We start from the raw sequence: 15,583 nt of genomic DNA, 5'->3' as shown, positions 1-15,583 counted from the left end.
TAATGCTTTGGGTCAAACAACTCAAAATTGTAATGACTTTGTCATTAACAGGACTCCTAGCAAGGAGATGGTACTTGGAGAAATGTGACTTTTTTACATTTCTTCTTCTTTGTTTTGCAAACCGTATCTGTGCCCCCTGTTGGTCAGCTGTGCTTGAGAAGAAAGGTTGTAACATCTGGAATTGTTAAAAACATACTAAACATTCAAGTGGGTTACTGTGGAATCTTTTCTGAATGCCTTTAAAAATAGTTGAGATTCCCATCTCTCTGGGGTGGCTCAGGCCAATGAATTTACTGAACTCTTTCCTTTCCCCACAAATTTGGTCCTGTTTCTTATGCTCTCTATTTTCCCATTAATAGTCAAACCTTCCTGCTCCCGATAGATACATGTCCTCCAAGTCTCCAGGCTTATATAATTTCAGCAGTTTTTGAACCAGTCATAAGGGTTCTAGGGAAAGATGCGAGGCAGGATAATCAGTGGAAGATCTTATGGTCAGTAGAAAGTGTGGTCACATTGGAAAGATTTTCTAATCAGAAGATGGGTTCATCTCCTGCTTCTTACTTCCTGTGTGACCTTGGGCCAAGTAATTTATCTCCTAAAGTCTTAGTTTTCTCAGCTATGAAATAAAGCAATTAAACTAGATAACTCCAAGGTCCCTCAATGTTAAATTTCTTATCTGTGTTCCTAAGATCCTTTAGGAGGAGGAGTCAGGAAGTGGACTGGAAATTCCCAGTTCCTCCTCCATATAAGATCACTCCTGAACTATTGCAGAACTCTGCAAATTCCTTGGAACCTCCCTGACAGTCCCTGCCCCTCTTGGAGAAATTAGGTTTAAGCTAGACAGGAGAGACCGTTTCTCCATTTTTGTTTTAGGTTTTATTTCTGGTTGTGTTTGTTGAGATCTCTTTACATATGATAAGTTATCCACACCTTTTTTGAACTGAGAATCTTTTTTATTTAAAAAAAAAAAAAAAGTACAAAGGGTCAGAACTCCTGTGTTCTGTAAAGTATTTCAGAGAGCTAATTTCAGCTATGCTTTCATAGACCATTCTTCATTAAAGAGGAAGGAGCTTTTTATTTTCATCTGTCACTCTTAGAACTATTATACTACTACTCACTGGGGAACCCGGCCCCTTACACTACTTGACATGGCTTCATTCATGCATTCAAAACAAAACAAAAACTCCCATATCCATTCTTCTCACCAGCCAGGCGAGTGAACCTTGGTTTGGCAGGAGTGGGAAGGCACAGATGAAACAAAACAAAATATATTTCATAGTTCCAGAAGTGATGCTGCTAGACTCAATAAACACAAAATGACAAGGCCCACTCGGGGACACAGAACAGAAAAAGGATATATTTTTCAGAATCATTTTTCTTACTTATAGCTTGCTTTTTCTTATAAAGGTATAATGAATTATACATGTCATTTTCAAAGCTGTCTTGCTTGTGTTTCCTTCTGGCATTTTTCGGTTAACTTTTTATTCAATTAACATGCATTTATTTTCTCTGCCTCCCATCTCTCTTCATAATTAGCACTTTGGAAGTATGGATGAGAGCCCTTAAAAATCTTTCAGAGTTGTTCCGTTTTACAAGACTGCTGTTATTGTATAAATTGTGCCCTTCAAAAAATGATTACTTATACAACTTTTCAAAAATAACTGAAATTTGCAAAGAAAATCTGCAGAGTATTTTCATCTGTTATTTTATTTGTGCTTCAGAACAATCCCTTGAGGTGTTATTAGTCTCATTTCACAAATGGGGAAATAGACTCAGAGATTAAATAAAATGGCCATAGAGGTGGGAAGTGTCAGAAGTGGTGACTTAGGATTTCCTGGTTAAGTCAATCATTATGTTAACTACAAAGTTAACAACCCACAAACTTCCTGATAGCTAGTTGTCTTCTATAATAGGTTCATTATTTGTATTCTATGTTTTGTGTGCGGTGTTCAGGAGACAGAAGGCATCTTAATTAAAGAGTCCAAGCAACATTGCCTTACCTAAGGATTAGGTTAGTTAGGTCACCAAAGCCTGTTTAAGTCAGACTATAGTAGAATTGTTCATTAATGGTATTAATATATATGACCTGAGAGCTGGAACGAGGATCCATGTGGTATTTCTAAATATATCTTTCTCCACTCTCCTTCCCAAAATAAGGAAAAGCCTGTCCCTCAAAGCAAGGAATGCAAAGGAAAGGGATGGTGGGAGCTGTAGGAAAGGGACAGCGGGAGCTACACAGTCCATCAAAGTTGTATGCAGCATTCTGCAGCCGTGGTCCCCCAGTGCTATAGGGAAATGGGCTGGGGTGTGGGGATTGGGAAGGGAAGTGCATTTTCTTGCCTCTTCTCTGGGATCAAATGATCATTACAATTTTACAGTATTCAGCTTTGTTCTTCTATCATTTTGTTGTAGTCATGGCAACTAGTTTGCTCAGTGGATAGAGCGCTGGGTCTGGAATCTGGAAGATGAGTTAAATCTGGCCTCAGACACTTACTAAGCTGGAAAATCTTTTTGCCTCATTTCTTCCATCTGTAAAATGGGGATGATAATAGCACCTCCCTTCAGAATCAAATGAGATGATTGCAATGTTTAGCAGAGTGCCTGTCCCATAGTAATACTTCATAAATATCTATAATGGTGATGACATGTGATGCTTCCTGGTTTGACTTCAGTTCTGCACTGATACATGCAACATCTCTAAAATGATTTTTTGTTTTTATTATGATCTTAACAAAAGTAAATATTTCAATATACAAAAAAGAAAATAAAGAAAGGGGTCTTCAGATTTGTGATATGTGTGGGTTTTTTTAAGAGTATATTAAATTTAATGTGAAAATTAACAAAACCACCCATTTGTCCACATCTTCTTGAAGATGCTAAATATTATTGTCAATAGCCTAAAAATAGTGTTCCCAGTGATTCCCTCAAGTAATGATTTAAAGACTATTTTAAGGAGCTTTGAAAAAAGAAGCCTGAAGAAGGGTTTTTCAACTTACCCAGTAATATTATCTGTATATCTATTTGATCTTCCATTAAAAGTCCATTCTGTTGAACACTGGAGTTTTCTGAACCATTAGGGGATTTAAGGTTGTAGTTCTAGGATCCATTCAGTGACTCGAATTTTCTTGTCTAGTGAAATAATAGCCCGGACAATGGAAGTAATAATGTTATGAACATTATCTCCAGGCTTCAGATGAAAATAATTCAGAGTTTTCAATTTTTTATGTTTTTCAGAAGTCTTCTACTTTGTTTTTCTATATTCAGATTACAAATCATCTTATATGGATTTTGCAATGTGATATAAGAAGTGTCTTTGATCGAGTAAACAAAATATATCCTGGTCCCTTTTAAAAATGAGATTGTATTTCTCTACAGAGACTTCAGTAACACTGAGACATTGTGTAGTGAACAGAAATACTACTGTGAAACTTGCTGCAGTAAACAGGAGGCCCAGAAAAGGTAGGTGGAAACTTCAGATACACCTTCCCAATTTGTCTTGTTCTTTAAGGACAGGGGATGTGGATATTCACCTGATTGGGAGTGGGAATGTGGAGACGAGTGAGAAGGGGACAGGGAATCTGCAGCTTTAGGCATGGTAGGTTAGGAGATTGTAGAATTTTAGATTTGGAAGTTATCTAAGATGGCAACTAGGTGTAGCATTTTAAAAGGTTTGAAAAAATATAATTTCTGGGTAATTTAATCATTTTATTAATATATTCAGCATTTTAATAAAAGGATGGTCATTTGGCTGTCTCTCTTAGTCCAAAAGAGTTGATATTCCCCAAAGTAGCAGTCAACTCTGATTGGTTAACAATTAATGAGAAAATGAATATTACAATGAGGAGCAGGACCTGACCTTTGATTGTGTCATTTAATTCTTAAATTACTCCCAGCTTTGAGCAATCTATTCAAAGAATTTATCCCCACCCAAACTCAAGTCGACCAAATAGCTGCTCCACCTGGGTGGGGTCGAAGAAAAAGTTAGCTTAACCTTCAGAGATTGAGTGCTTCAAATGAAGATTAAAAAAAAGATAAAAAAATTCTGAATTTCTCTGAATCATTTATTATTAATAATCATTTCTGTCTATGGCAAACCCTTCCTGGTGCAGAAACCCCTTCTATAAACAAATGGAGATGTCAGACTTCTACTTGACCCTTTCCTACAACAGGAAGCTTTCTAGCTCACAAAGCATCTGTCTCCTTTTTTATAAGCTATAACATTAGACAATTCTTTCTCATGTTAAGGCGAAATGTGCAAAAATTAACTAACCTTTTGTCCAGTTTTCCCTTCTTGGACCCTCTGGAATGGTTAATCCTTTTCCTCCCTTACCCCCTAACCAAATCTTTTTTCCAGCTTTACTACCCCCCTTTTCTTCAGTTAGTCCTTAAATTTCATGGTTATAGAATAGTGTTTTTTTTTAAGTTGTTTTTCTCTGAATATATTTTGCAAAAATGTGAAATCTAGAAATACTTAAATTTTACTAACATCCCACTTATTCTGGAAACTATCTGTAAATGCTGAGTAAGATCATTAAAGTCTTGCTATGAAATCCTTATAGTGATTTAAGAGTTCTCAGAGTCTGGCAGATTCTAACAAGTTTGATAGGCTATGAATATAAGGGCACTGAGTACACTCTGTCTGATGTCAAAAGATGAGCCTTATTATAGTCTGAGAGGCTGCCGCCATCTTGTACACTATACTTATTGAACCTGTAGTCAGCTAAAATCCTTGTAGTTTTCTAACATAACCTTCTGTGAAACCATTTCTTCCAGCAAAAGGAAGAGAATTCCTCTGTTCTCTGAATCATTAGACTCAAGAATTGTTCCCACACCATCTCCTTATCTTAAATGCTTCAGGGATCTGGGATTTGATGAGCAGGGTATTACTTCCAATGGTGCAGAATGCAAACCTCTGTAACTTAGTAAATGGGACTTGAGAATTGTTACCTGATCATTCATGACCTTGCTGCCAGTCTGGTGATGAATCTCTGCAAACTTGCCTAGACTAGATCGTGATTATCAGTGTACGATTCTTGATTGAACTTGTGTTTGAAACCTTTCCAGCTTTGTAGAATCTTTCAAAGGTTCTATTCCATAGAATATAAGGCAAAAGAGGAAGTCTTTATTTATACTATCTTCTGTTCTATTTTTAAAAATGTATTTAAATAAGCATGATAAGTTGATAAGCAAGAAATGAGAGAAATGTTTTGATTCTCTGAAGTAATATGTAGATCCAATTTATCTTTTTTCATTGTCTCTTCTTTATCTTTTATACCCTTGTAAACTAACTTTGAAGCTCACTACTTGACTAATGCTTTTCTTTTTAAGATTTTTAGTAATCTCTTAATTTTCAAATTCAGTGGCTTTTTTTTCTCACTCCTCATTCCTGTTTCACACTCTTGAGCGTTCACTACTGGTTACCCTGTTCTTCCCACCTGTGTAACCAATTTTACTCTGTTTCCTTCTTTGGATCATCATTTACATTGCAAATCTCACGTACCAATTAATTGAACTCATGGGAGATCATAAGGTCACTAAGACAACATAAAAAAGAGAAGAGGGCCTATACCTAAGCCTTGGAACATACTGTCATTTAATAAATGGGAGATAGATGATGATCCACCAAAGGAGATCATTTAATAGATAGGAGATGGATGGAAGATGGTCCACCAAGGGATATCATTTAATAGATAGGAGATGGATGGATGATGGTCCACCAAAGGAGATCATTTAATGGATAGGAGATGGAAGGAAGATGGTTCACCAAGGGATATCATTTAATAGATAGGAGATGGATGGATGATGGTCCACCAAAGGAGATCATTTAATAGATAGAAGATGGATGGAAGATGGTCTCCCAAAGGAGATCATTTAATGGATAGAAGATGGAAGGAAGATGGTCCACCAAGGGATATCATTTAATAGATAGGAGATGGATGGAAGATGGTCCCCCAAAGGAGATCATTTCATGGATAGGAGATGGATGGATGATGATCCACTAAAGGAGACCTACTGAGGCATAGTATTCCCTAGGCTTAAAAAACATTTACTGAACATAATTTGATCTTGCCTTGATAATTCCAGGGTATTATTATGTGTATCTATTATTGTATCACTTGAGTTACTGATTGGTACTCGGCATTAATGCATTTTGACTTCAGTAAAATGGAAGTCGTGGAAATGGAATCTGTAAGGTTCCCCCATCTCTATTATTTTGAGTCCTTGCCCGCTCCACTATAATAATATAATGCCCTTAGGAGCTTTGGGAAATAAGTAGGCCTGCATATCCCTACATTCAATGGCTCCACACTATACCTTTAGGTTCTTATTTCTGCTTTTTGTAATTTTTCTGTCTTTTTCCTTGTTGGATCTCACATCTTGCCATTGAATTGAGGAAGCTTGGTTGAGAGTAAATGAATTAAATGGAAGACTTAAGTTGAAAGCAATAAGGCAGGGTGATCAGCCCTGCCTTCCCTACTCTGAAGGAGCTCTCTCTTCTGTTCCGTACCATAATGCAAGACTAGCACATGGCAGAGGTATATCTGTGAACCTTCTCAACTCAAGGTTGGAAATAAGGCACATGCTACCTATTGGGCTAGCTTCAGTTTTCATCACTGACATTGCTGGCAAAATGTCTTATACTAAAACTTCATTAAAGGGATGGGTATTATTCTAAGGAGCTGAATGATTTATGTGAGATAGTTGGTGTCTTATTTATTTTTTCTTTCTTCTCCTGCCTCAAGAGGAAAGCACTATAGTGCAATGCAGAAGAACCCTAGATTTGAAATCAGAGAATCTGGGTTTTGTTACTTTCTATAAGTCACATCCCCTTACCTTTCTGTGCCCGTTTCCTCAACTGCAAGAGGGGGTTAAGCTAGATAACCTCTAAGACCCCTTTTAGCTCTAATTTTGATCCTGTTAGCCATTTCTTCTCTAGAGCATCACACATGGCTCTCACCATCATTTGGATGATTCTCATCTGTAGTGGGCAGGGAAACCAGATAACCAAGTTTGCTAGACCTGAGACCTGGACTGCTCCTATTTATTAAGTATGTGGATTGTATTTCGTGAACTGATGGGTGCTGACCATTTGGGCTGCTCAGAGATCTTTTCAGCCATCTTTTGCATAGTTGAGGTTACTGTACAAGATGGTATCTAGTAAATGAGTGAAGTATTCTAGTTTTTGTTTTAGTACCTTCTACTTTAGGTTACCAGGGCCATGTCTGCCCTCCATGAGCCAATACAGAAAACAGATTGTGCTTTTTTCTTTTTTAACCCCCAAAAAGGATGAGACTTGACTGACAACTTATTTATGACTTTCTAGGATGAGAGTAAAAAAGCTTCCAATGATCCTAGCATTACATCTTAAGAGGTTCAAATATATGGAACAACTCCACAGATATACCAAGCTCTCCTACCGTGTGGTCTTCCCGCTGGAGCTCCGTCTGTTCAATACATCCAGTGACGCAGTGAACCTGGACCGCATGTATGACTTGGTGGCTGTAGTAGTCCACTGTGGCAGGTATCATTGCATCTTGAGTGGTCATTATTTGTGTTTTGAAGGGCTATTAAAAATACATAGTCTAGGGAAATTCTGAGTACAATTTGAAGAAAACCACTGACCTATACAGGAAAAGTTGGTACCTGTTTTTATAGAGGTCTCCCAGATTGTTCCACCAAGTAAAGGGCAAAGATGTCTTTATTCTTCAAGATAACTAAAATCAGAAAAATTGAAAATCTTAATCCATGTTATTAATTTTCTTATTTGGATAGGCTTGATTTAGCTTTTTTTTTTTTTTTTTTTTTTTTGAGAAAAGAATACACCTTCCAATTTAAAAAATTTTTTCTTATATTTCTGTTAGGATTTTCTGAAGGAATCACCAGGGAGTAGCAGAATGTCAGTTTTTAGAGCATTTGCAAATGATACAATACAATAATTCAAATTTAACTTAATTGGGATCCTCTTCATATGTGACCTGTAAAGGGTGTGTTGACATACTATTGAAAGATATAAACTATACCTATTTTTACATTCCCACTATAAATGAAAACGGAAAACAAAATAGTGACTAAATGGAAAAATGGAGAGAAAACTTGAAACAAAGGAAAATTGTCATCACAACTAATATCTAAAAGAGAACTCAGATACAGCCTTGGCTGGCAGACATATGTGCTTGCCAAACAGAGACACATGACACCCAAGGACACTAATGGTTTAGTGCAGAAGTTCTTCACTTGGAGTCCATGAAGATAATTTTAGGGGATCCATGAACTTGAATGGAGAAAAAAAATTATATCTTTATTTTCATTAACTTCCAGCTAGCGTTTTTCCTTAAGTCTGAATATAGGCAGGAGACCACAGTGATATTGGGTTTCCCTAGCCTAGTTAAAGCTCTCTTGTATAGAGTGCTCATTCATAGACTTCACAGAGAAGACTAACAGAAGACCATGAGCATTGAAAAAGTAGTTGAAAAGTAGATGATACGCCCATTGGAAAGTCTGGAAGAGATCCAGATTATAAGATAGATTATTCAGAGCATTTATAAACAAAACTAAAAGAATACAGCAAACAAACACAAAGTGGAGGAGATTCAATTGTGTTTTTAAAATATATTTTCATCAGCCTTACTGATTGTTTTTTTGAAGTTTCTATCAACCCTGGTATTCTGTAATTTTGAAAATGCCAAATTTGGAGTTTTGTCACTGTAGTATTCAAGGTAGTATTTTAAGAAGTAGTAATGATAGCTTCATCTTAAGATTCACACCATAAAGTTCTTGGCCAGTTATTCCATTTTTCATTAAATCTAAGTTCTTTTGAAACTTCATCAATTCCTAAGGAATTGTTCTTGCCCAGTGATTTCAATATAGGGGGCTCCAAGGGTTGGCCAGACCCTTGGTTAATTCTTTAGAGAAATGTTATTAAATCAACAGTCTTTTGAAGAGGACCCCCTAAGTCCTATTATGTTCTTCTAGGATGTACCTAGAAGATCTCATGTCATTTTGAACAAACCCTGGGGGAATTGTATCTTTCCGGTGTATACAACACATCTAAAATTAAATCTAAAATAAAACTGATAATAGTCATAGAAAAAAATAGAAGTGCAAAGTGGAGAAATGTTCTTCCAGTCATAGCTAATTCTTTGTAATATTTTTTTTCAGTGGACCTAATCGTGGGCATTATATTACCATTGTGAAGAGTCATGGCTTCTGGCTTTTATTTGATGATGACATTGTAGAGGTCAGTGTATTTATGTCTTTCTCTGTCTATTCTTCTCTCTTTCCCTCTCTCTCTTTTACTTTTTTCCTTCCTCTGTCCCCTCTTTCTCTTTGTCATGACTCCAGGCATATAGGTATATAAAATAGGTATATAAATTAAAAATTTATTGATAACAAATCATAATTTTGTGACTCCCACATTCAGTTATGAGACCTCATGGGTTCACAGTTTAAGAAGCTAGACTCTACATGATGAATATGGAAATATGTTTAGAAGAATTATACAGTTTGCCATATCAGATTGCTTGCTATCTTGTAGAGAGAGAGAAAAATTTGAAACACAAGGTTTTGCAAATGTGAATGTTGAAAACTGTCTTTGTGTGCATTTGGAAAAATAAAATACCATTATTAAAAAAAAAGAAAAACAAACAAAAAATAATTTAAATTTAAATTAAGAGAAAAAGAAGCTGGGATCTAAGGCAGGAATTCTTAGGCTGTGGATTGTGGACTCCTGAGGGTAGATTTCAGGGGGTTCATGAACTTGAATGACAAAAGGATTAGATTCTTACTCCAATATAATTGATTTTCTTTCTAATCCTACAGATTTCATTTTGTGAATCTAAAATATTGTAAGAAAAGCTTTATAGACTCCAGACTGCCACAGGGTTACATGAGGCAAAAAAGCTTAAGAATCTCTAGTATAGAACATGAGGGAGTTTTAAGATTCTGAGGAAAGAGTAAGATTATTACTAAACAGTTCCTGCTAGCAGTTATGTTATGCTGTATAATTGACCAAATAGCAAGTTGAATTTTTTGAAGATTGGAAATTAGGATGTAGCAAACATGTAGAGAGCAGGGTTTTAAAGTCAAGCAGATTTTTAAAAATTTATGCTTAAATGTGACTCAGATGTACCAGATTCTATTTTCTCATCTAACTTGGCATTTTATATCCCAGTGGATTATTATTAGAATGTCTGTAATCATTGTTTAATACTACCAATTATGCACATAGAAGCTATAAAACTGCATGACCTACATGACCCCTGTTCTGATGAATTCTGCTTGGGAGTACAGGAAGATAAGAAATGGGTCCCCGTAGATGTGTTTGACTAGTCTGCTGCACACTGCTGTTCACAAAGCAGTAAGAGGACATAACTTGACAAATTACTGTGGCAGTTATCTGAAAGCTTTGTGTGCAATCTCTGCAAGGAATTTGAGAGTTAAGAACATTTGACTTTCAAATTGAGCCTCCCAAAATTTTATATTTGCAATTCAGGATGAAAGTTTGAGATCCAAATAACCTTTGAAATCCAGTATTCCTGAATTACTGCAATGAATGGTTTACATTAATTCAATTTGACAAACATTTGTTGAGTAACAGTGGTCCAACACGATGGGCACCAGAAGAGATAGAATAAAAGGGTAGGACTTGTTTCTTCCCCTGATCAGTTTGGGAGATGGGATTTAAGTGCTTGAAACTTCTTAGAAGATAATACACTAATGAAAACATTGAACAAATGAAAGTTTGAGGAGGCAGTAATCAAATTTGACTCCTAAAAATTCTCTTTCTAGCACGTTATTAGGAAATGTTTGTAACATATTTTCCAGTTATCATCCCTGTCCCATAGTCATAACAGAAAACTTCTGTGGAAGTAATTTAACGTATGAACAATCTCTTAATGAGGTGATATACTAATGGCTCCCTGCCACCACTGGGTAGGACATTCACTTTGACTCATTTTTCCAGTAGTGGAGATACATTAATATCCCCTCACCCAGAACCCGCTTTGAGCCAAGGGGGACAAATTTTCAGAAGGGCAAAAAAGAGTTAGGATTACTGTCTGTGGCAGAGAAACCAAATAAAACTAACTGACCTGAGCTTCAATTCAACTTGTGACCTTGACCTCATTAGTATTATACAGTCAACTGTACTAATTGGCCATGGACACAACAGTCTAGATGGTATTCTGGTTATACTTCAAAGATCTGTCTGAACTATTTTTCTTGTGCTAGAATTTTATTGTATTAATTATTTCTTAAGTTAAGTGGACCATCTGCTGGAACCATAGGATCTTTTTGTTGTTATTATAGGGATATTTTCTGTGTCATGGTTTTGTTGTAAGGGGGATTTATAAGGGTAAATTCCATGCTTGAGGCACCCATTAAATCTGAGGTGACTAGGGGACTATTTTATGAGATTATTCTTCAGAACACTAAATGGATTCCTGGTAAACAGAAATAGTTAAAATTAGACTCTATTTCATACTCCCTCTGGCTCTCTCACCTCTTTCACCCCCCTTCTTTTAACTATTAGAAGAACTTAAAGTACTGGATTGTTCTGGCTCCTTGAATTGCTTCTTTATATGTTCTGACCTTATGATATGCCATTTATTTGTAATGTGTTTATATTATTTTCTTCCAATTAGCATTTTGAACATTTGTGTTTATTTTAATTTTTTTTCTCTCTCTCTCTTCTCTTCTATTTCCCCTTCATTCCTTCCCAAAGAAAATAGATGCACAAGCTATCGAAGAATTCTATGGTCTGACATCAGATATATCAAAAAATTCGGAGTCAGGATATATTTTATTCTATCAATCAAGAGAATGATGTGAAGAACTGCAGAACTGCTTCAAGTGGGAGAATGGCATAGTGCCCACTCTGACTGGCTTCTCCGCAGATCAATCACCTTCCTTCTTAATGGCCCGCCATCGACACCCTGAGCCTGAATGGTCTAACGGTGTTAGGCTGTTGCCCCCTTTCCCCCGTCCCCCCCTTCCTCCCGCCATTTTGATATGCAGCACTTTTGGTTTTCTTTCAGTCCAAGGTAGAATTCAATGTTATCCAGTTGTAGTCAGATTTACATGAATAACATTTACAGATTTTTAGGATTGAGTACACACTATGCCATCCGCTGCCTCCCAGTGAACTAGAGTAATGTTTTCTACAAATGGCCGTGTTCTCTTTTGGGGCTTTTTACTGAACTTTGTAAATGGCTTCAGGGGCCAACTTACGATGCATTCCTCTTAATGGTGTAAGTCAGAGGCTCTGTGGCTCTCCATTTCTAGCTCCTAAGCCAAGTTTTCGATAGAGTAGGCTTAAAGAACTGGATGGATTTCATGCCCTCTGGGGCTAAAAACCATAACTTTAAGTTGAAAAACTTTTAGAAGTGAGTAACCTCAGTACTAAAAATAGCCTCAAAGGAGGGGAGAGGGGTAGACAGCTTATTATGGTGACATTAGTGTTAGCCCTTTGGGCCTTGGAACCAACTGTCAAAGTTCAAGGGCCTAACAAAGTATGGCATTAAGGGTAGGTGAAAGAAAGGAAGAAATAGGAGAGAATTTTCTGGACAGAGATCCTTAACTTTAAAAATGTACTTCAAGGAGTTTCAGTACCATCAACATTTTCCCCTGTGGGTAGGAAATAGCCCTATTCATCTTTTCAGGGTAACTTCAGCTGATCCTTGAATACTTCCTACAATAGTAGGGATAAAAAAAAAAAAAAGACACCTGACTCCAGTCCCCCCCAAATCATTTAGTACCCGCACTGCCCTCACATCATGGGACTAAACAGGAAATCACGTTTTTACACTATCCAGCCACATTATGTGACTGTTAGTAATTTTTATTTTTCAGTTAGTTTACTGAGGACCTGGCAAGTGTCAGGGCTAATAAAGAACTGTTCCCTAGGGGGAATACTGGAAATATCCAAGTAGGAACGAGACAAAGTCCAAGGAAGTGGAAGGGGAGGGCAAGTAGGAGGAGGAAAAGTGGACTAAGTGACGGACATTTTCTTAGGTTCAATCAGCCCGTAGGCTGTTAGACAAGACAGATTTCCAAGGAAGAACCTCATCTCATACATATTTACTTTTACTTATTTTCATTTTTTTAAATGTATATTTATTAGACAGTTCAGTACTTTTCATTAAAAGGGTCAACTGCCTTTCTGTCCTTAGCTGGTTTTGTCTTTTCCCTTTTTTCTCCATTCCTTCCCGTCCTCTCCTCCCCCAACCCTCTTAGCAAAGTTTGTTTGAAATTCTCATTCTGGATTTCTGCTTCTGTTGAGGAAGTCAGTTAACTTCTTGATGTTATAATCTACTGTGAATGTGATATTATTTTGTACCTTATGATCCATGAATTTATAAGCCTTTGGTATGATGTGGTTTGAAATGGAATGGAAAAGGTGAACCACCATTTTGTATCATAAGGAATATAGCACTTTAACCAGAGAGAAACTGGATTTCTTATCTTTGAAATACCTTGAACTCTTTATTACTCAGAATGTGACTCATTAGTCCCACATGCTTCATTTTGTCATGCTAAAGGGGAAATGTTCAACTTTCCATCCGAGACCAAAACGGGGTGATTCCCTTCCCCCTTCCCACTTTCTTGGTGAGAGTATAAAATGCCTTACCTTGTTTAGAGGCGAATTCCTATTTTTGAATATTCATGCCTCACCTTTTTTTTCCCCCATTAAAGTTATACAGCAATCACTTGCTTAGCAGGTGAATCTTGGGCTCTGGTTGTGAATGAGTGCACTTTCCAGACTGAAGATGAAGAGAGAATGTCTATGTTGATTGTACCCCAGATCCTTGGCTATAGATCGCAAAGCTCAAGAAATGTATAGCGAACCTTACACAATCAGAGTTGGGAGACTGAATGATAACTTTGGGGAGAGAAATTGTTAAAATTATTTTAAAATAGATTTTTGGAAATAAATGTCCATTTTGCTAGGAAGAGGTTTATAAACTGTTAAGGAATTAAGTAGTGACGAGTGAAGCAATATTGAAATGTTAAACCAGGGTTACAGTCTGACCTTTTATGAGGTTACAAACAGCTTTTCCCAATGATTTTTACTATGATAGTTTATTTTTTTCATGCAAAAGAAAAAGGGAAATGTAGAGTTTATGAACAGATTTCTGTATTTGTAAGAAGGTATTTTGGAAGGTATTAGAGAGACGTGTGGACTAGTGCAAGTAAACAATTGGTAACTAGTCAAAAATTAACTTGCCCACTATCAAAATTTAATCAGCATTTACTTTATTTTAGATCTGTTTGCTTACTCTTCCATTCCCACTCACCCTCCATTTCACCTCCAATTAGTAAGAGATCAGCTATAACCTTTTTTAAAAAATCTTTTCACTGTATTTAAAGATGACGTCACCCAAGTGGATTCTTTTTTAACAAATTCTTCCCATTATGAGAGAGCCTAAGAATGGTATAAAACAAATAAACCCATCTTCAAAGTCATTTAAAGAATTCACATTTCAGAGACCAGCACAACTTTGTGGCTTTCTTCTATGTCCGTGTTTGGCTTGCTGGGCCCCTGCAAAAATTGCTTTACAGCATCATTCTTATTGGTTATGTATTTTAAAACAAGCTGCTATATCGTGCTAAAGGAGAAAAGAAATCTTTTGATTTTATGGGTTCCTAGTTAAGAATGAGAATATAGTAGAGTTCAGGACAACATTCTCTGGGAAGATCCACTTAAGGATGCACTTTGAAAGGGAGATCGCTAGCTCCTAGTCTTGCTCAGTTCAAGATGTTCCTCATTTTGAGATGCTATTCGATGCAGCTGAAAATGAAGGAGGGGAGAGAAACACCACCAACTAAAGGTGGATCTGAAAATGGGACGGGCATCTTTTGGGGTTTGCTAGACCGAGGCAGCTGAAGATAAGATGGGAAAAGCGATAGAAACATTTCCTATACCTTGAATTTTATGGAGCTGCATAATGGTGAACCAAGTTCTAACTGAGGTTTAAGGCTTATTTTAGGTACATGGATTCTTACATTTTACCATCGATGGATTTTATCTTCAAACGTGACTTTTTGTTCAATTTTGTATATTCGTGTGAAATTAAATATCATGCACTAAATGTTTTGCCCTCGTTTGCTATTGTGTAGCCAAGGTGTTCATAGTCACCATTCCGAATAATTTGCCCTTGTAAATGGTGTGAGTCAGGGAAAAATAGGTATATTTTTTTCTTGCTCAATTTACGTAAGTAAATTGTTTTCCAGTGTTATATTAATTTATTTCCGCCTCCTGTTTCTGCATAACTGACATATTTGCTGTATCCATGTAGTTTCCATTTGTGTTGCTGATACCTATAGTTTTAATTTTAAAGACTCTGTACTTTCATTTTTAAAAAATGTAACCAACCCAAGCACTTTAAGCAATAATTTCAATCGTGTGAAAATTCAATCAGTTTAACCCCTTGCCTCTAAAATGGAGTTTGCAAAAAACAAAAAATGAAACAAAAAACCCAACAACAACAAATAAATAAATAAATGGAAATTCTCTCTGTAGAGAACTATGTCGGGTAATGTTCTGCGTGAAGACTTCAAAATACGGTGATATGAAAGAAAGGGA

General features: G+C 36.5%; 1 protein-coding gene across 3 annotated transcripts in view; it reads left to right on the top strand.

Moving 5' to 3' along the window:
• Positions 1-15,519, top strand: part of USP46 (ubiquitin specific peptidase 46) — a 58,202-nt gene extending 42,683 nt beyond the window's left edge. For all 3 annotated transcript variants that reach the window (XM_031943076.1, XM_031943077.1, XM_031943075.1), the window contains exons 6-9: positions 3,376-3,459; positions 7,325-7,522; positions 9,160-9,238; positions 11,723-15,519. In XM_031943076.1, the coding sequence (XP_031798936.1) occupies positions 3,376-3,459; positions 7,325-7,522; positions 9,160-9,238; positions 11,723-11,824 (463 nt within the window). In that variant the 3' untranslated portion in view covers positions 11,825-15,519. The remainder of the gene's footprint in view (positions 1-3,375; positions 3,460-7,324; positions 7,523-9,159; positions 9,239-11,722) is intronic.
• Positions 15,520-15,583: the final 64 nt, after the last annotated feature.

The sequence above is a fragment of the Sarcophilus harrisii genome, chromosome 6 (assembly GCF_902635505.1).
Source record: "Sarcophilus harrisii chromosome 6, mSarHar1.11, whole genome shotgun sequence".
NCBI classification, from domain to species: domain Eukaryota; kingdom Metazoa; phylum Chordata; class Mammalia; order Dasyuromorphia; family Dasyuridae; genus Sarcophilus; species Sarcophilus harrisii.
Note: the sequence above shows the minus strand (reverse complement) of the source record. Positions and strands in the feature narration are given on the sequence as shown.